The 20,911-nt window shown below is 50.2% G+C and overlaps 2 protein-coding genes across 5 annotated transcripts in view; both read left to right on the top strand.

The window, feature by feature from the left end:
* The first annotated feature begins 78 nt into the window (after positions 1 to 78).
* On the top strand, positions 79 to 11,368 carry pgm2 (phosphoglucomutase 2). The gene is made up of 13 exons (XM_035416698.1): positions 79 to 314; positions 2,207 to 2,374; positions 3,281 to 3,472; positions 4,480 to 4,563; positions 5,938 to 6,131; positions 6,575 to 6,764; positions 6,942 to 7,039; positions 7,930 to 8,110; positions 8,335 to 8,428; positions 9,569 to 9,698; positions 10,206 to 10,395; positions 10,922 to 11,055; positions 11,202 to 11,368. Exons 1-13 carry the CDS (start codon positions 243 to 245, stop codon positions 11,302 to 11,304), a joined length of 1,830 nt encoding a protein of 609 aa, XP_035272589.1. The 5' UTR covers positions 79 to 242; the 3' UTR covers positions 11,305 to 11,368.
* Positions 11,369 to 14,943: 3,575 nt separating this feature from the next.
* tbc1d1 (TBC1 (tre-2/USP6, BUB2, cdc16) domain family, member 1) overlaps positions 14,944 to 20,911 on the top strand; it is a 57,040-nt gene continuing 51,072 nt past the window's right edge. The window contains exons 1-2 of one of the 4 annotated variants that reach the window (XM_035418639.1): positions 14,944 to 15,265; positions 17,013 to 17,569. In XM_035418639.1, the coding sequence (XP_035274530.1) occupies positions 17,030 to 17,569 (540 nt within the window). In that variant the 5' untranslated portion in view covers positions 14,944 to 15,265; positions 17,013 to 17,029. Of the gene's footprint in view, positions 15,266 to 16,762; positions 16,834 to 17,012; positions 17,570 to 20,911 lie in introns of those variants that run through there. The other 3 variants (XM_035418641.1, XM_035418642.1, XM_035418640.1) reach the window with 3 other exon arrangements.

Below are 20,911 nucleotides of genomic sequence, written 5' to 3'. Positions count from 1 at the left end.
GCTTCTCACGCGTATCCACTCGTGATTCACGTTCTGTCGCGCAGCGGGCAAACTCCGCCCACGCGTGGCTTTGTATACTGATGTAGGAAGTAACCTCGCGGGCGCCACGCCCATGGGCTCATTCATCTCTGACCCGGGAGAGCGCGCTGGTTGTAGGTGTTCTGTATGGACTGACCTGTTCTGTAGCTGCAGTATTACTCGTTACCAAAAGGTGCTGTCAACGCAAACAAAGGGAAGAAAACATGGACAATGACATCGCGACAGGGGACGTCAAATTAAACCATGCCATCAAACAGTGGCTGCAGTTCGACAAGGTGATGTTGCCTGTCTAGCTAGCTGTCACGTTAGCTGCTTAGCTGACGGACTAGCATTTTTTTTAGAAGACAGTGTGTACTATTTAGATAACTTTCCGACTTATACAAATTTGTAAACCGGTAGGAATTCTTTAAGTAGATTTGCAATGAAATAGAAATCCAGCTGGGCTCACCAGCTTCTAGAAGCGGTTACATTGTTGCGCAGCGCGTTGACGTGCGTGCTACCTCGCAGTCCATTTTAGCTACTCGTCATTGGGATTTATGGCGTTTGTTTGGAAAACGATCGACTATGTCTTATTATTTGACGTGTAATTCCACGAACAAGTGTGTCGCTGGCCATGTTGATATTTTTTAATGTGTACTCCGAAATGTTGTTTGGAAATGATCGCAGAGTCCGCTAGCTGCTGTAACTTTCTCTTTTACCAGTCGTTGCCTAACTTGGCAGCTAGCTAGCCATCGATAACTTACTAGGTGAAAACATTAGTTTCCATTCCAACACAGTCCTTGGTTAGGTACAAAACCGATGATAATTCTCTTCCCGACGAAACAAACGTTGTTTAGCAAGAATAGATAGCTTCGTTAGATCAGTTTGCCAAATCTAAGTACTGAGCAGAGGGTTTACGGTAGTCCTCTTAAAACGTTACGTAGCTGAAACTAGGTCGGTGTACACTCGCTACAAATGAATGTAGCGTTAAGTAACGTTAGTGTTGACTTATTGTGTTAAATAAAACAACGGAAGTAGTGTTAATGAGGTGGTGCCTTTGCTAAACAAAACATTTCTCCGTTCCTTGGCTACTCCAGAGTCTATGATGCAGGATTGTATGCTGTCGCTGGTTGACAAACAGCAATTCACGTTATAATTCGGAGAAGTACAACTAAGGTCAGCTCAAAAAAAGAAAAGAAAGAAAAACACCGGATATCAGATCGATAATCAGTGTACATTAGTGTTTTATGTGTTGACAGCATTTAATACTGCATGAGATTCCTTCAGTTCTCTATTTTAGAATAGAAATTGTCCGCCAACCGCCTTATAACATAATGACAATGCTCGCCATTTCCTGAAGAAATTGTACCTATTGCTCTGATTACCAACAGACAAGATAGTATCAAAACTGTTCCAAGCCTAGTCTTGAAAATCCCCGGAGTTCACCCCTGAGTCTTCTTTTACTAAACTTGAAGAGATTAAGAATTTGGTTGCTCTTCTTGGAACCTTTTCCAGAGCCCCTATATCTTTCTTGTACTACAGTTGCCGTTTTGTCTTGTATTTAAAATCAGCTCCAACTTTGTTCAGAAGTGTAATTTATCAAAGTAAAAATCCCTATGACCCCATTGCCTTGGTGGAACTGTGGAATCTAGTAGGACTGTAAGGGATCAGCAGTTTGGACTGACAGGAGCGATTGGGTAGGCATCTAAGCGATGGCTTGCATGTGAATGTGCCTTTCTGGGGGAAGCGAGATGTGACATCACGTGCAGGGTCTGGCTGCGTTTGCTCTTGCCTTTATTCAGGACTCTGTGAGGTTCAAAGTGACTCGTGCAAAGTGCTCACCTTCAGGGGAACTGAGCCACTGCCACTCAGGCATAAATAACCAGAGCCAAAAGGAGTAAATGTGCTCTTTTTCAAGTTAAACTAGATTAGCCTCATGAAAAATGACACGCACGCACGCACACACACACCCATGCGCGTACATCTTCCTGGGGGTGGGGGTGGAGGAGGCACTCCCCATTTAACAGCTAGATGTCTGGTAGTAGAATTGGTAGAGTCAGGTGTGCTTTGTTAGGGTTGGAGTGAGACCCTGCAGGAGCAGGTTGGGCAGCCCTGCTGTACCTGTTGTGCCTGCCCCTTCCGCCGTGGTCGCTGTTCTCATGTGAGGTGCTGTGGGACTGTGTTCCAGAACCCCAAGACGCTGGCGGCCGTGCGGGCGATGCTGAAGGGGGGGTCGGTGGAGGAGCTGCGGCGCTGTTTTGGGGCGCGGATGGAGTTTGGGACGGCAGGACTGCGGGCCGCCATGGGGCCCGGGATCTCCTGCATGAACGACCTGACCATCATCCAGACCACACAGGTGAGCCTGACCGTCATCCAGACCACACAGGTGAGCCTGACCGTCATCCAGACCACACAGGTGAGCCTGACCGTCATCCAGACCACACAGGTGAGCCTGATCATCATCCAGGCCACACAGGTGAGCCTGACCGTCATCAAGACCACGCAGGTGAGACCCGGCCCACCTGCTGCAGGTACACTGCCGCACGGAACGAGCAAAGTGCGCCGATGAACTGTCCATCACTCTGAATAAACAGGAACTGTGCCCCAGGCTGCCATGGTAACCAGCAGCTAGCGGCAGAGCGTGATGAGGCTCGCACGCTTATGTAACGGGTTTGAGTCTGTGCTCTGCCTGGGCTGTGTACTGCAGGCTGCACTGCCCAAATAAAGGGTAACAACTGCATTCTGTCCTTTTTTAATTTATTATTATTTTTTTTATATATGCCAGACTTTACTAAACAATCTAAACTGGCTGGTCTGACTGGTCTCTCCTCTCTGACTGGGGCTGTGCGGCTGGTCTGACTGGTCTCTCTCAGGGGCTGTGCGGCGTGTCTGACTGGTCTCTCTCAGGGGCTGTGCAGCTAGTCTGACTGGTCTCTCCTCTCAGGGGCTTTGCAGCTGGTCTGACTGGTCTCTCTCAGGAGCTGTGCAGCTGGTCTGACTGGTCTCTCCTCTCAGGGGCTGTGCGGCTGGTCTGACTGGTCTCTCTCAGGGGCTGTGCAGCTGGTCTGACTGGTCTCTCTCAGGGGCTGTGCAGCTAGTCTGACTGGTCTCTCCTCTCAGGGGCTGTGCAGCTGGTCTGACTGGTCTCTCTCAGGGGCTGTGCAGCTGGTCTGACTGGTCTCTCCTCTCAGGGGCTGTGCAGCTGGTCTGACTGGTCTCTCTCAGGGGCTGTGCAGCGTGTCTGACTGGTCTCTCCTCTCAGGGGCTGTGCCGGTACCTGGAGCAGAGGTTCTCGGACCTGAAGGCGCGGGGCGTGGCGATCGGGTTCGACGCACGTGCGCACCCTGAGAGCGGCGGGAGCAGCAAGCGCTTCGCCCGCCTCGCCACCGCAGTGCTGATTGGCCGCGGCGTTCCGGTGTACCTCTTCAGTGACATCACTCCCACCCCATTTGTGGTACGTCCCCACTCTGCGTTTCTCAAACAGAGCCGTTTCCTCACCAACCGGCTGAACACCTCCAGACAAGTTTAATCCCCTTCGTTCTGCTGTAGACTGGACTTTTTTATTAGTATTTTTTAAACGCTTTTTATAATTTTCTTAAATCATTCACGGAACTTACAAACTTGTAATCGTGCTCGTCTAGTATCTGAAAAAGGATTAATATCACCAGCCCAACGCATCCAGGCTCAGTGTTTGGGGCAGATTTACTACACTCACACAGTTGTGTATTTATCTGTGTCTGGGTAAAGTTCAAGGTCTGATTTGCAGACACCAACATCTGCAGCCCTTAATGTGCAGTGCATCCAAGCATTGTGGCTAAAGCTCGCCCGCATTCTGAATCTTATTTCCTAAAGGAAATAAAAGGAATAGGGAGGTGGTAAGATTCATAAAGAAAGACTCAATTATTTAAAACTCCATTAATATTTGGAAGGTAGCCTACATTTTGTTTGGCTGTAATCATGTTCAAGGACATGAGATAGAAACTGTTGTAGTAAGAATTCTCACATGCAGTATCTGTAAATGTTTGTATCTCTCTTGGCATGGGCACTGTGGATAGTGCATACACGCACATACGCATCCATGTCTGTTTGATATAATATCCAGCCATCCAAGGCTGCACAGCAGCGATAGTTTACCCAGAAGCCCCACTGCCCCTGTAATATCCCCCTATAGCTGCAGATGGAGTCACGCATTTTTATGCCTTGATCTGAAAGTACCCTGGCAGTGATTGAAAAGCCATCCCTAAAATGATGAAATGTTGGATGAATATAAAATATATATAAAGTAACTTGACTGTCATTTCAAAATGTACTGTAAATATTTTGCTTCATTCTCTTGTCAGTGTTTCGAATAATTAAAAAAATGTAATCACATTTAAGCAGCTTGAAAACAGCTGGTGTTCAGTGTCATTCTGCCATAGTTCCACACTAATCTGGTTTTCACAATGCCGCCACCCCCCCCAGCCCTTCACAGTGTCCCACCTGAAGCTCTGTGCTGGGATCATGGTGACGGCGTCTCACAACCCGAAACAGGACAACGGCTACAAGGTAGAACCTTCCGCCGTGTTCTACAGACAGGCCTTGGCCCTGTGGCAGTGCATTGTGGGTAATGCAAAGTGGCTGCAGCGTAGGGTGCTGGGTGGAAATTAAAATGTGATCCTGCACACACCCTAAAGACCGCCCTGTAGCTGGTCCTCAGACGTGCGTTTAATCTCTCACACGGCTGTCGTTGGTTGATGTGACATCAATCATGCAACTGCAAAGTCCTTTAATGGACCGCATGCTTTGCCATGGCTTTCTGCAGAGCCATTAAAGATGCGCTTTAATAATATAATATAATATAATATAAAATATAATATAATATAATATAATATAATATAATATAATATAATATAATATAATAATAATGTCTTCTAGGTTTCGTAGATTAAAAGTATGTTTAGGGATAACAATATTTGATTACCGTTCTGTGCTTAAAGTTGATGCGTATATTTCAGAGGAGTGTGTGTGCTTTACAGAGTGTGCTCACGCAAAGCAGGGAGTGTGTGTGCTTTACAGAGTGTGCTCACTCAAAGCAGGGAGTGTGTGTGCTTTACAGAGTGTGCTCACTCAAAGCAGGGAGTGTGTGTGCTTTACAGAGTGTGCTCACTCAAAGCAGGGAGTGTGTGTGCTTTACAGAGTGTGCTCACGCAGAGCAGGGAGTGTGTGTGCTTTACAGAGTGCTCACGCAAAGCAGGGAGTGTGTGTGCTTTACAGAGTGTGCTCACGCAAAGCAGGGAGTGTGTGTGCTTTACAGAGTGTGCTCACTCAAAGCAGGGAGTGTGTGTGCTTTACAGAGTGTGCTCACGCAAAGCAGGGAGTGTGTGTGCTTTACAGAGTGTGCTCACTCAAAGCAGGGAGTGTGTGTGCTTTACAGAGTGTGCTCACGCAAAGCAGGGAGTGTGTGTGCTTTACAGAGTGTGCTCACTCAAAGCAGGGAGTGTGTGTGCTTTACAGAGTGTGCTCACTCAAAGCAGGGAGTGTGTGTGCTTTACAGAGTGTGCTCACTCAAAGCAGGGAGTGTGTGTGCTTTACAGAGTGTGCTCATTCAAAGCAGGGAGTGTGTGTGCTTTACAGAGTGTGCTCACCCACAGCAGGGAGTGTGTGTGCTTTACAGAGTGTGCTCACTCAAAGCAGGGAGTGTGTGTGCTTTACAGTGTGCTCACTCAAAGCAGGGAGTGTGTGTGCTTTACAGAGTGTGCTCACTCAAAGCAGGGAGTGTGTGTGCTTTACAGAGTGTGCTCACTCAAAGCAGAGGGTTTCCTGCTCATTCTAGCTGTGCATTCCCAGTGTGAACGGGCTCACACAGGTGTCTGTTTGAATAAGTAGCTGCAGCTGTAATGCAGGCTCCGCCCCCTCCCCTCTGATTGCTGTGAGTGACAGGTGTACTGGGACAATGGCGCCCAGATCATCCCGCCTCATGACACGGGCATCGCCAGCGCCGTCGAGGAGAGCCTGGAGCCCTGGCCCCAGGCCTGGGAGGACCAGCTGGTCCGGGACAGCCCGCTGGTGAAGGACCCCCTCCAGGACATCCAGCGGGAGTACTTCCTGGCCATTCAGGACATGTGCTTCCACAGGTAGGGCTGTGTCACTGTGGGGTGTGTCACTGTGTCACTGTGGGGTGCCTCACTGTGTCACTGTGGGGTGCCTCACTGTGTCACTGTGGGGTGCACCACTATGGGGTGCGTCACTGTGTCACCATGGGGTGCGTCACTGTCACTGTGGGTTGCATCACTGCGCTTCTGCATGCTGCAGGGTGGCGCTGATGACTGAGAGGTTGATGATGATGATGGTATTGAGGGTGGTTACGATGACAGTGATGATGATGGTGGTGGTGAAGGTGATGGATTGCAGATATATACCATATTTCAGCCTCTGAGTGCTGTGTAGTTGAAGGGGTTTAAACACATCTCTAACCACCAGTGATTTGTAGAATCTTCATAGGGATGCAGGGTAGGGTTTATTTTCTTTTCTCCAGTGTTATTTTATTCTCCATTGTCCATGTTTCCCTCCCCCCCAGGAGCATCAACAAGAGTTCAGAGGTCAAGTTTGTGCACACGTCTGTCCACGGAGTGGGGCATGCGTTCGTCCAGTCAGCGTTCCAGGCCTTTGATCTGCGCCCCCCCTTCGCTGTCCCAGAGCAGAAGGAACCCGACCCCGAGTTCCCCACGGTCAAGTACCCCAACCCTGAGGAAGGAGAGGGGGTGCTGGTGAGCCTGACCCTAACCCCGACCCTAACCCTAACCCCGACCCCGTTTACACTGTGCACACCTAGCGCTGACCCTAGCCCTAACCCCGACCCTGTCTACAGTGTCAGTGTGCACACCCAACACCTGTCCGTTTGTCTGTCTGAAGACGCTGTCCTCTGTCCGTTTGTCTGTCTGAAGACGCTGTCCTTTGCTCTGGCGGATAAAGAGGGGGCGACGGTGGTGCTGGCCAACGACCCCGACGCCGACCGGCTGGCCGTGGCGGAGAAACAGCAGAGGTAAGGGTGGTGGAGGGGGTGAGGGTTAGTGTGAGGGTGAGGGTTAGTGTGAGGGTGGGGGTGTGGGTGAGGGTTAGTGTGAGGGTGGGGGTTAGTGTGAGGGTGAGGGTTAGTGTGAGGGTGAGGGTGTGGGTGTGGGTGAGGGTGAGGGTTAGTGTGAGGGGTGGGGGTGTGGGTGAGGGTTAGTGTGAGGGTGGGGGTGTGGGTGAGGGTTAGTGTGAGGGTGAGGGTGAGGGTTAGTGTGAGGGTGTGGGTGAGGGTTAGTGTGAGGGTGTGGGTGTGGGTGAGGGTTAGTGTGAGGGGTGGGGGTGTGGGTGAGGGTTAGTGTGAGGGTGAGGGTGAGGGTTAGTGTGAGGGTGTGGGTGAGGGTTAGTGTGAGGGTGTGGGTGTGGGTGAGGGTTAGTGTGAGGGGTGGGGGTGTGGGTGAGGGTTAGTGTGAGGGTGAGGGTGAGGGGTGGGGGTGTGGGTGAGGGTTAGTGTGAGGGTGTGTGTGAGTGTGAGGGGTGGGGGTGTGGGTGAGGGTTAGTGTGAGGGTGGGGGTGTGGGTGAGGGTTAGTGTGAGGGGTGGGGGTGAGGGTTAGTGTGAGGGTGGGGGTGTGGGTGAGGGTTAGTGTGAGGGGTGTGGGTGAGGGTTAGTGTGAGGGGTGGGGGTGTGGGTGAGGGTGGGGGTGAGGGTGAGGGCGGTCGTAGCGACGCTGTGTTGTGTGTCTGCTAGCGGTCAGTGGCGGGTGAGGGTTAGTGTGAGGGGTGGGGGTGTGGGTGAGGGTTAGTGTGAGGGTGGGGGTGGGGGTGTGGGTGAGGGTGAGGGTTAGTGTGAGGGTGTGTGTGAGGGTGAGGGTTAGTGTGAGGGTGAGGGCGGTCGTAGCGACGCTGTGTTGTGTGTCTGCTAGCGGTCAGTGGCGGGTGTTCTCGGGGAACGAGCTGGGCGCTCTGCTGGGCTGGTGGCTGTTCCGCTGCTGGAGGCAGAAGTTTCCGGAACCTTCCAAGGTGAAGGACGTCTACATGCTGGCCAGCACCGTGTCGTCCAAGATCCTGCGCGCCATCGCGCTCAAGCAGGGCTTCCACTTCGAGGTACGCGTGAGGAGAATTCATCTGTCAATCAATCAGTCAATCAATCCATCTTCTAAATAATTAATTAACGATAGAAGAAGGGCTTGCATTTTTTGCGCACCGTTCATTGCAGTTTCAGACGCCGTACGGTAAACCGGGGTCGGGGGGGTCATGTCATCGCCTAGCGCCCACCAGGGTGCTGTGCGGCCGGCATGTTTTCTGACGGAGCATTTCCTCCTGCTCAGGAAACCCTGACTGGCTTTAAGTGGATGGGGAACCGGGCCAAGCAGCTGCTGGACCAGGGCCGGACCGTGCTGTTTGCTTTCGAGGAGGCGATAGGTACGCTTACACGGCCCTGACTCCGCCCTGCTCGCACTGACTCCGCCCTGCTCGCACTGACTCCGCCCTGCTCGCTCTGACTCCGCCCTGCTCGCACTGACTCCGCCCTGCTCGCTCTGACTCCGCCCTGCTCGCACTGACTCCGCCCTGAGAGCACTGACTCCGCCCTGCTCGCTCTGACTCCGCCCTGAGAGCACTGACTCTGCCCTGAGAGCACTGACTCTGCCCTGAGCACACTGACTCCACCCTGAGCGCACTGACTCCACCCTGAGCACACTGACTCTGCCCTGACTCCACCCTGAGCACACTGACTCCGCCCTGAGCACACTGACTCCGCCCTGAGCGCACTGACTCAGCCCTGAGCGCACTGACTCCACCCTGAGCGCACTGACTCAGCCCTGAGCACACTGACTCCGCCCTGAGCGCCCTGACTCCACCCTGAGCACACTGACTCCGCCCTGAGCACACTGACTCCGCCCTGAGCGCACTGACTCAGCCCTGAGCGCACTGACTCCACCCTGAGCGCACTGACTCCGCCCTGAGCGCACTGACTCAGCCCTGAGCGCACTGACTCCGCCCTGAGCGCACTGACTCCGCCCTGAGCACACTGACTCCGCCCTGAGCGCACTGACTCCGCCCTGAGCGCACTGACTCCGCCCTGAGAGCACTGACTCAGCCCTGAGCGCACTGACTCCACCCTGAGCGCACTGACTCCGCCCTGAGCGCACTGACTCAGCCCTGAGCGCACTGACTCCACCCTGAGCGCACTGACTCCGCCCTGAGCGCACTGACTCAGCCCTGAGCGCACTGACTCCGCCCTGAGCGCACTGACTCCACCCTGAGCGCACTGACTCCACCCTGAGCGCACTGACTCCACCCTGAGCACACTGACTCAGCCCCGAGAGCACTGACTCAGGCCTGACACCGCCCTGAGAGCACCTGTCATGCACACATACACACACACAGATACATGCCCACAGACAGAGACACACACACACACACACAGATTGGAAGCAGTTCCTGACTGAAGTACAAAGCTAGAATTGAAGCGATTGCAGTGTTGAGCTGGTTGTCGTAGTTACCATGCAGCGTGTATCCGTGTGCCTCCAGTGCTGAGCTTCCTGTCTGCCCATCTCCTAGGTTACATGTGCTGTCCGGCGGTCCTGGACAAAGATGGGGTCAGTGCTGCCGCCATCGCAGCCGAGCTCACCTCCTACATCAGCAAGCAGGGCAGCAGTCTGTCCCAGCAGCTCACCGCCATCTACGAAGAGTGAGTCTGTACACCCCCCCTGCAATTTACTGCTACCTTACCCCCTCTGCACTTTACCCCGCCTGCACCGCCACTTTACCCCAATGCAGCCCCCCCCCAGCACCTTACCCCCCCTGCACTTTACCCCACTGCACCCCCCCAGCACCTTACCCCCCCTGCACTTTACCCCACTGCAGCCCCCCCCCCCAGCACCTTACCCCCCCTGCACTTTACCCCACTGCACCCCCCCCAGCACCTTACCCCCCTGCACCCACCCCCAGCACCTTACCCCCCTGCACTTTACCCCACTGCAGCCCCCCCAGCACCTTACCCCCCCTGCACCCCCCCCAGCACTTTACCCCCACTGCACCCCCCCCCAGCACCTTACCCCCCCCTGCACTTTAACTGCACCGCCACTGTACCCCTCTGTAAAACTGACCCGTTGTGGCCCTGTGTCCTGGCTGGTGGAGGTGAGTGTGCTCCTCGCTCCGGAGTCCCGCTGCTCAGCCTCTGTCTCCTGCTCCCCAGGTACGGCTATCACATCACCAAGAACTCCTACTTCATCTGCCACGACCAGGACACCATCCGCGGCCTGTTCCAGCGGCTGCGTAACTTTGACGGGGAGAACACCTACCCCACACGGTGCGGCAGCTTCACCGTGTCCAGCGTGAGGGACCTCACCACCGGCTACGACAGCCAACAGCCAGACAAGAAGGCCGTAAGACTCCTTCCCTTAGTCTCAAAATGGCTGCCCTGCTTCCAGCCTGCTGTTAAACCTGAAACCTTGTTTTTATCTTCATCCAAATTGTGTCACGCGGGCTACATAAACCAATGAGAGGAGAGCAGGCATTCTCACCCTAACCCTACCGTTTCTCAGACCTGGGAGGTAAACTCCACATTTAAGATGGCCGACAGTTGAATTGTCCTCGAGGCTGAAAGAGCAGCTGCGGCCTCATACTGAACCATCGCGTGGCTGCTCAGCTGCGTGTGCGCTAACTCCTTTGATTGTTGATACGGAAAAAAGAGTATTTGTAATATATATAATTATTCATGTAATTTAATAAATTCAGATGCATGTCTAAGACACTGTCAACTTTCAGTACTTTGCATTCATCCATAAATGGTTCATGGAAAGCTTTGGTATGTCAGCGCGTATTAATGTGACTGGACCCCAGCCAGGACCAGAGGGGAGAGGGTCACTGGTGCAGATTTTTCTCACGTGTTTTTGGGGTTTTGGGTCTCAGGTGCTCCCCACCAGTAAGAGCAGTCAGATGATCACCTTCACCTTCTCAAACGGGGGCGTGGCCACCATGAGGACCAGCGGCACCGAACCGAAGATCAAGTATTACACTGAGCTGTGCGCTGCACCTGGGAACAGGTGAGCATGTGTGTGTGTGTGCGTGTGCGTGCGTGCGTGTGCGTGCGTGTGTGTGTTCCTGAGGAGCGTGCGTGCGTGCGCGTGTGTGTGTGTGTGTGTGTGTGTGTGTTTGTCTGACGAGCATGTGTGTGTGCGTTTCCTTGCAGTGACGTGAAGCGGCTGAAGATGGAGCTGGATGACTTGGTGGACGCCATTGTGGAGCATTTCTTTGAGCCGGAGAAGAACCACCTGGAGGGCAGGAAAGAGTGAGCGTGTGTGTGCGTGTGTGTGTGTGTGTGTGTGTGTGCGTGTGTGTGTGTGTGTGTGTGTGTGCGTGCGTGCGTGCGCGTGCGTGCGTGCGTGCGTGCGTGCGTGCGTGCGTGCGTGCGTGCGCGCGCGCGCGTGCGTGCGCGCGCGCGTGTGTGCGTGCGTGCGTGCGTGCGTGCGTGCGTGCGTGCGCGCGCGTGCGTGCGTGCGTGTGCGTGTGCGTGTGTGTGTGTGTGTGTGTGTGTGTGTGTGTGTGTGTGTGTGTGTGTGTGTGTGAGAGCAGAGGCCCAGCCACAGGACCAGCAGGGACTTCCTTATTACAGTTTCTTTTTTAAAAGGCAAAACGGTTTTGTCTTAAACTACTGCTTAAAAAACATCTACCCGAGACGTTGCATGATGCAGTTATTCTTCTTATTAGGTGTCTTTGCAGCTGTGGTCAAAGTGAGTTTTTTAATTGCAAAATGCAGGTTAATTTAGCGGGACAGGATTTATCTGGTGACTGATCCCAGTTAACAGCTGCATTACTCACAGGAAACAGAAGGGAAGACGCCTCTCTGCTTTCAGTGCTTTTGTGAGCGCCACAGAAACTGCATTCATGAGATTCCCGTTTGTGAGAAGACTGATTTCCACTGATCTGTTGTGTGTCGGCTTCCTTACAGTCCTAGCCAGTATGTCAGCAGCAAGCTGCTTAGTGTCTGTCCCGTTTGGCTCAATCCAACATGCTGGAGAGAGGTAAACTTAAACCACACGGCATTTTGTGTAAAGCAAAAAAAAAATACTGCTTTATTTTGTGGTAAATGTTTCATAATAATTTCTCATTCCTAATGTGAATGTCTGCCTGAAATGCACTTCCAACAATTTGTTGTTAGTTGTGTAAATAGTTTATTTCACGTTTTTTAATATAAAAAATCTATTGCCAGTGCTGTCAGAATGGAAGATACCTGCAGTGCCCTTCAGGCTAAACTGCAAAACAAACAAGTCTTCAGATTCAGCCACAGCAGCTGCTTCTGTGTGACACAAACATCACTATTGCCTAACCCTAAAGCACATAAACTGATTTAGATGCAGTGTTTTCATATGAAATGTGTATGTACACTTTGAATAATCAAATATAAATTATAGTAAAAAGATTAATATATTTACAAATTCTAAAATATTAGCCAAAGTATTATTCAACGGAATGACCCAGAATCTGTGATGTTTGAGGTTCTTGTAGAGCCTTTAGTCATACAGCATATTTATATTCAGACTGACCAAGGAGAGTAGAGTAGAGTTTATTGCAGGATATATCAACTAAAATGGGGTCATTGCTGCACTTCAGTCCCATTGTGTGCTGTCTGAAGCGTCTGTCGTTCTGTCCCCCAGATACAGTCTACCGCAAAGTGTGTAAACACTGATCAGTATATGATTTGAGATATAGTCTATCTCCTTTTGAGGACTCCTTGTTCCCCTCTGACAATGCTTAAATCATGTGTTGGAGCAAAAATAATAATTTCACAAGACTTAGAAATGGAATATGAGGCATACCATTTCACATTTACTGTGGTTTAACAGTATCTGACTTGAAATGTTTGCGTACCATGTAATATTTTTTTCAGTGAGACAATGTTTTGCTTAGGATTGAGAAGGAGACCAAATGCTAAACCCACAGTTGCACCTGTTACCACAATATAATGTACTTGGCATTTTACAACACTTGGAACATTCCAAATTATGCAGCGCTCACAGTAGAAGTCTTAACCTTGCCACCACACAGCAGCTGTGTGGACGAAAGCATTCACTACTTTCACTGGATCACCTTCTCAGAGCTGTTATTTAGCATTTCATTTATATTGCCCAAATTATGCATCAGTATCCATAAAAGGATTAGAGTTTATGGGGTAGCAGCCAAGCCAAGATCAAAATGCAGCGCACTAATATTTAGATTTTTAAATAAGAAATACTTCCTGCTCCTTGAAAGTACAGTATACCCCTTAGCTATAGTATTAAATAACATTGCTTAGCTGCAGTACCTCATGAACATCACCCCCTGACTTGTATAACTGGAGATGAACTGCCAGTGTGGTGGGGGGATAGTTCATTGAGTTACAATAACATTCGCCATTCTGTTACTCCAGTGCACGGCTGCCGTTTTAACTGCGCCTGTCAGGCCCGGTCCACAAATGTAATTACTACAGCTGTAGGAACAATGTGGCCAGGGTCATGTGACCTGACAGCTCAGCTTTTTGTGTGTGTGTGTTGTATGCACACGCACCTGTGTGTGTGTTTGACCGAAAGACAGATCTTGTTTATACTTTATAAGCCAGTCTTTGTCACTAAAGGCTGCAGAGCTGTAAGAATTTCCCCACTGCATATCCACTGGTTTCCCCACTGCATATCCACTGGTTACCCCACTGCATATCCACTGGTTACCCCACTGCATAGCCACTGGTTACCCCACTGCATATCCACTGGTTTCCCCACTGCATATCCACTGGTTACCCCACTGCATATCCACTGGTTTCCCCACTGCATATCCACTGGTTACCCCACTGCATAGCCACTGGTTTCCCCACTGCATAGCCACTGGTTTCCCCACTGCATATCCACCGGTTTCCCCACTGCATATCCACCGGTTTCCCCATTGCATATCCACCGGTTTCCCCACTGCATATCCACTGGTTTCCCCACTGCATATCCACTGGTTTCTCCACTGCGTATCCACCGGTTCCCTCACTGCATATCCACCGGGTTTAGCACGATTACCGGCAGTCTGAGGAAAGCCGTTTAATACACAACAGTGATGAAAACCTCAATACCATCGTTCTGCCTTTGTTTTACTGTTTTCCGTTTGAAAATCTGCTTCAGGGTTCCACTTTAATGCTTTCTATGATTTGAATAAAGTTCACTGAACTACACTGAATTTTTTTCTTTTTCTTTTATGTGTCCTCATGGGTGAAGTCTAAACGTATTAATTCAAGTACACGTGCCGGGGGGGCGGGGGGGGGGGGGGGGGGGCGGTTTGGTAAATGTCACTCACCCGAATTGCCTTTCTTCCCACGCAAATATCAAACAGTCACAGGTGGTTGCAAAAGGATGGTATTTATCGAACGGTAAGGCACTGCGCGAAATCCGGAACTGAAAAGCGTCTGTGCGACGGACAAGGCTTTAGTCGAGTGACCAGTTCCGCTGCCAGTTTTTAGCTGACATGGCAGCGAATTTGTATTTTATTTATTTATTTATTTTTGTTATTTAAAAATAATGCTTTTGCATAACTACCAGGTGGAGCAATCGAGTTATTTGTAATTCCCAGACTCCAGATATATCTAAGTCGTCGTTTATATCCACAGAAAACAATGTTTTATGACTGTTTCCCAAGTTAGATAAGTGCATTACATTGTACCTATGTTACACCATTATTTTGTGGTGGTAAAAAGTGAATTTGTACAGCTGTGCGAACGGTGATATTCATTATGCGTTCAGTTACTAATTTAAACAGGTTTATTTCTCAAGTGAATCTCAAAATGCATCATGCTCCTTAACATCCTTATATGCGGCATGTATTCATCAATATTCTGTGCAGATAAGCTGCGGGTCTCCGGCCAGCTACTTATAGCGCCCCTCACAGTGCAGGGAGGGATTCACCCGCTGCAGATTTCAGAGGCTACCGCTGCAGTTTGCATTTTGGCTTCTGTCGGAGCAGAAACTGTAAATGCAAGTTGTGAGACACGCGCTGACGCCTTCAAAGACCGCGAGAAAGGAAGTGCTCGGATGTGACCGGAGCGTTACAAAAGATGATGGGAGCCGAACCTATCTTTATGTTATTGTGGTAAACTTACAGGTAGCCTAAGATCCGATGCCGGAAAACAGACGATCTGGTCAAGAATCGAAGCTGAAGAACATGGGCTGACAGCAAATAAGCACTTTTCCAGTGTAAACCTTGTTCCAGCCCTGCGGTGTTAAAATATACTCAGCATCCGCAAAGGTAGGTAGGCTACGGCACTAACGGGCACCACAGCGTGGAAAAAAGCACGTCCTCCTCCGATTCATCCAAAATAATATTTTTAGTTGAGGTGTTTTAATCTCTGGACCTGTCTAATCGCCATGACTGCATTCAAATATTAAAACGCACATGCCTGCTGCATCTATATATGCTGCAATATTCTTCACACTGTTTCATGATATAGCCTATTATAAGCTACGCTACATTGGTTAATTATTCATTCATTTTTTCGCTAAATGAATACTGTGGCCAACTTTTTTTGTCTTCGCAGATCGGTTTCCTCAAAAGTAGGCTACCACTTAAAACTGAGTTCGGCCAACCTTTCCCTTTTGAATCGTACTCATGGCCGTTGACTGTAGTGCAAAGACTATAAACTATGTATTTCAGCGAAAGTCTGTCGCTAAAAAGAAGTTCACATAGCTCAAGTATCACAGCAAGTCTGCGAAATGTTCACTTGAGTAACGTTAGGTCTGTGGATGCTAGCCGGAGCATTATAAGGAAGTGTTCAAAAGATCGCTGAGTAACCATATGCTACAGCAAAAGGAGTTCAATTTCTTATCGTTTGTACTTAGATTAATTTTTTTAAAACCTGCTTTGAAAACTCCAATATAGCCACTGTAATCGCTGGGTAGGTGAGTCAGGGTCAGATTGCCCTTCATGTTCAGTGTTCCTGCGTATTTCAGACTCAGCTGAAGGGGAAGAAAAGAAGACCGAGGTGACCTTGTCTTGTTGGTGCAACAGACTTAGTCTTTAAGTTATAACGCACAAAACTGAAAACAGAGCAGAATGTGAATGAAGTCTTGTGCGAGAGTGTTTTTCCGCACAAATATGGACAATGTGTACACCGAAACAGCAGCCCGTAGATCTAACAGAAAATGTTAACATTTTAATTACAAGCAAATAATAATATTCTAGAGTTATCGAACTCACCAAAGCCATCACATGGGACGCTGACGGTCGGGACATAGAGCAGCTATTTCCTTGAAATACGGGTTGATTTCCCGCAACTTAAAGTTATGATGAATTGTGCATTATTGTATTGACTTCTTCCCGTTCTACTATTGGGTCGGCAACTGGGTAAAACGATAGAACTAACTTACTGAAATTTATTTTTTTCTTTTTGAAAAGATGTGTGCTGTTCAATATTTGAACAAAGCCTGATATTTTTTATCGTTTCCTGTCATACCATTCAATTTGTTTCGAACATGGGGTACACATTAATAACGTAAATGCTTCGGTTCAACTGTAAATGGACATGAAAATTTAAAAATATAATTCTTACGCTATTTTTACGCACAGTGGCCAAACGGTAAACAGAGTTGAAACTCGAGCGCGTGTTCGCGTGCGAGCCCTGACCTTGTGTTCCCGAGAAGTGGAGCTGATTTATTTATATGTTGATAGACGCGGGAATGGGATGAGCAAGGACCACCCGGGCCCCGGAGAAGCTGATCCAAGTCATTAAGCTCACCTTCTGAGAAATGAAAACAAATGCAAAACGAGACTGCCCCCCTCATTGCCCAAGGATATGACCGACTAAAGTGCCAAATGGTGTAGGTCTTACAACAGTCTGTCATTTCCCAAACTGGCCTAACTGCTTATCAGCAGATAACTAAGCATGACATTGGGTCCTTTTGGGGTCCTCTATATTGAGGTATACCTGATACATCCTGGCTGGTTATAATGTAATATATAAATTATTCCTGAACGCATGTCTGTCTGCTTGCCCCAGGTCGAATCCCATGGGGGATGGAGGGGCTTTACTTTGAAGTGAAACCCAGGAAGCAGCCCGACAAGAGCCACAATGGTGGCAGAAGCCCCGCCCACAGAACTCTGCTCAAGGTGCAGGACAGGCCACAGGAGGAGGAGGAAGTGGAATTCCAGTACGCCCTTCTCCTGGTGGGTTCACTTCCTGTGCACCCGCTGACCACCATGGCCATGCTGCCCTGGGTGGTGGCCGAAATCCGGAGACGCGGCGGCAGAGCGCTCCTCGGTGGGCGCACGCCCACGCCCGCCCCGCCCGCCCCGCCCGCTCTGCCCGCCCCTTGTAACGAGCCGGTCCGCCTGCTGGTCTCTGCGCGCTCCGTGCGCTGTATCCTGGACGCGAGACCCGGGCGCCCCTGGGACCCGCTGCACCACACCCTGCTGTTCCAGCACCGGCCGCACCGCGTCCACAAGCTGCTGCACAACAGCCAGGACTCCAGCTACTTCGGCTGCCTGACCCGCGAGGAGGCCCGCGGGGAGACCCGCTGCACCTGCTACCTGTTCCGCTGCCAAGACCACCGCAAGGTGAGGCCTTGCGCCTGCTCCCAGCTCACTGGAGTTTGCAGTTCGGTGCCTGGGGGGGGCGAGGGGCGGATGGATATCCGCTATGGTGATTGGTGTGTGGAATACCAGGTGGATGACATCACAGCCATTACTGATGGACAGTAGTTGTGCTGCTCAGGTGTTTCCTCCACCTGAAGTTCCAGCGAGACGCAGGTCTCCACTCCTCCCCTTTCCTCTCCCTCCTTCCTCTCCTCTCCTCACCCTGCTGTCCACCTGTCTGTCCAGGGTTAGGGCAGGACAGACATTCACAGATTCGCATCCACAAACCTTCAAACTAAGACTGTGTGTGTGTGTGTGTGTGTGTGTGTGTATGTATTTGTATGTGAGAGAGAGAGAGAGAGAGAGAATACATTTTTGGCAACAGCTGTTTTTTAATTTAAGTGTGAGAATGGGGGAGAGAGGGGTATAAAGGGAGAGAGAGGGTATAAAGGAAGAGAGAGGGGTATAAAGGGAGAGAGAGGGGTATAAAGGGAGAGAGAGGGTATAAAGGGAGAGAGAGGGGTATAAAGGGAGAGAGAGGGGTATAAAGGGAGAGAGAGGGGTATAAGGGGAGAGAGGGGTATAAAGGGGTAGAGAGAGGGTATAAAGGGAGAGAGAGAGGGTATAAAGGGAGAGAGAGGGGTATAAGGGGAGAGAGAGGGGTATAAAGGGGGAGAGAGGGTATAAAGGGAGAGAGAGGGGTATAAAGGGAGAGAGAGGGGTATAAAGGGAGAGAGAGGGGTATAAAGGGAGAGAGAGGGGTATAAAGGGGGAGAGAGGGGTATAAAGGGGGAGAGAGGGGTATAAAGGGGGAGAGAGAGAGGGGTATAAAGGGAGAGAGAGGGGTATAAAGGGGGAGAGAGGGGTATAAAGGGGGAGAGAGGGGTATAAAGGGGGAGAGAGAGAGGGGTATAAAGGGAGAGAGAGGGGTATAAAGGGAGAGAGAGAGGGTATAAAGGGAGAGAGAGGGGTATAAAGATGGGGGATAGTGATGAGTAAAGAGAGGGTAGCCATGGCGCTCTGGAGAAGGTTACGGTCTGACCCGTCTCAGTTTCGCGGCTATAAAAAGCCGGGTGTAGCGGCGGGAGTGACCTCATCAGCGTTTGTTTGGCTGTCCAGCTGTGAGACACCGGATACTGTAATACCTCATGGGCCTTTTTATTTTAGTACGAAGGACGCGGTCCGCATGAACCCCGGGGGACCCAGTCAATGTCCCTCAGAGCCAGCCAGCAGCTCAGAGAGGGAGATTTTAGAAAAAGGCTGTTTTTCACAGAGTGGTGTAAGCCAGCAGAGCTGAGCTGGTTCCTAATACAGTGCGTTAGGCCCTCACTACCCATCTTCCGCCGTGGCCTGAAGACTCATCTCTTCAGACTATACCTGGACTAACCACCACCACGCTGTATATTTCACTCTAAATCCCCCCCCCCCCCCCCTTTTTTTCATGACACTTGTTACATGTTGCCCAATCCCAGCACTTTTTGGTAATTTGTATTTGTCCTAATACTGTAGCTTATTCTTCTGCCTAGTTACATTACATACATAGTTGGCTTTGCAGAGGTTAGGTCTGAATAGTGTTCACTGTGTGAACTAAACTGTGTTCTTGGCTAGAAATAGCTGTACAAAATAAGTATTGTATCTTACTGAACCTGTGTTTAGTAGTTGTCTATGACCATGAAATGCACTTTTTGTACGTCGCTTTGGATAAAAGCATCTGCCAAATAAATGTAATATAATGTAATGTAATGTAATCACATATTTGTGACCTCACACCTTAAGGGGTTAAAAAAGAACAGAGGAGTGGGCTAGCCACACAAACTAGCATTCATGTTCGCTAGCATTCATGTTCGCTAGCATTCATGTTCACTAGCATTCATGTTCGCTAGCATGCATGTTCACTGGCACGCGTGTTCACTGGTACGTGTGTTCACTAGCACACATGTTCACTGGCACGTGTGTTCACTGGCACACGTGTTCACTGGTACGTGTGTTCACTAGCACACATGTTCACTGGCACGTGTGTTCACTGGCACACGTGTTCACTGGTACGTGTGTTCACTAGCACACATGTTCACTGGCACGTGTGTTCACTGGCACACGTGTTCACTAGCAAGTGTGTTCACTAGCACGCTTGCGCTACCAGCTGCTGCTCCCAGTCACTCAGCAGTCCGGCAGGTGAGCAGTGCTCTGCCTGCGCTGGAGGGCTGCTCTTCATCCAGAACTGACAGACACAGACCGCAGGTGCCTGGGGGGTCACCCTTATAGAGCGCGGCAGGAGACACCAAAGGCCCGTCTCCCTGGCGACAGCTGGAGTTCACCGATGAGGTCATCTTCAGCAGCTCCATCCTGCAGAAGCATTTAGGTTTAACGCTTGTAATCCAGTATCGCTACTGAGTAAAGTCTACACCTTGAATGCAGCTGATGTGGTGTTTCTGGCTGCTGATTGGTCAGATTAGCACTGTCAGTAGGCAAAGTACAGGCAGTGCACCTGCGGAGCTGGTTCATAGCTGTGCTTCACTGCTGTGGGGCGTTCATGCTGTATTTCCTAATGGTGCACATAATGTGAGAACTGGGGCTTCTTTTCATGTGCAGCTGATAGGGTCCAAAAGCGAAGGAGGCTCGGTTTGATCTAGGATTCTCTCCAGGGGGGGTGCTGCTGTTCTCTGATTTGAACAGGACAGTCAGTGCAAGAGGAGGGACTGAGACCTATTTTGAGGAAGCAAAGTAATCTTTTCCCATGGCTGTGTGTAGTCTGTAATGATTTCTAGTTTTGTTTCTGTTTTTTATTCTCTGATCTCTTTGGATCATACTGCTGTAGATGCTGAAGGTCTATGTGGCTTTTGTCAGTTGTGGCTTTTACAAATGTAGGTTGATGATCCATCTATAGAGTGATACCCAAAATGAAGGATTAGTGTGTTTCTTTGCGCTCTCAAACAGGAAATAATGCACAGTTGTCATAGGAACCACTTCCTGTCTTTGTGAGTCAGTCCCAGCAGTGTGCAGTAGATGCAGCACTAGCAGGAGGTCAGCAGGTCAGTGGGAGCTCCACTCTGCAGGAAGCTTCAGACGCAGAGCAGAAAACCAGAAGTCCCTGCTTTCTGTGAGAGATTGTGGTTCTTTGTCTGACACCAGCGCTGGCGTCTCTGCGTGCGGCTAGCCTAGCGATTCTGCTCCGAGCGCTCACTGGGGCTGAACGCAGGGTGCGCCCATTTGCTTAGTCAATAACAGAGATGAGGTCACAGCTATAAGGCCTCTCATTGGTGCAGACTCACTGGCACAGGCACAGGTGACTCAAGGAAGCACATCCCAGGTGCCTGAAAGGACTGT

The sequence above is a fragment of the Anguilla anguilla genome, chromosome 5, assembly GCF_013347855.1.
Source record: "Anguilla anguilla isolate fAngAng1 chromosome 5, fAngAng1.pri, whole genome shotgun sequence".
Taxonomy (NCBI): domain Eukaryota; kingdom Metazoa; phylum Chordata; class Actinopteri; order Anguilliformes; family Anguillidae; genus Anguilla; species Anguilla anguilla.
This window is presented reverse-complemented; position numbering and strand designations above follow the sequence as displayed.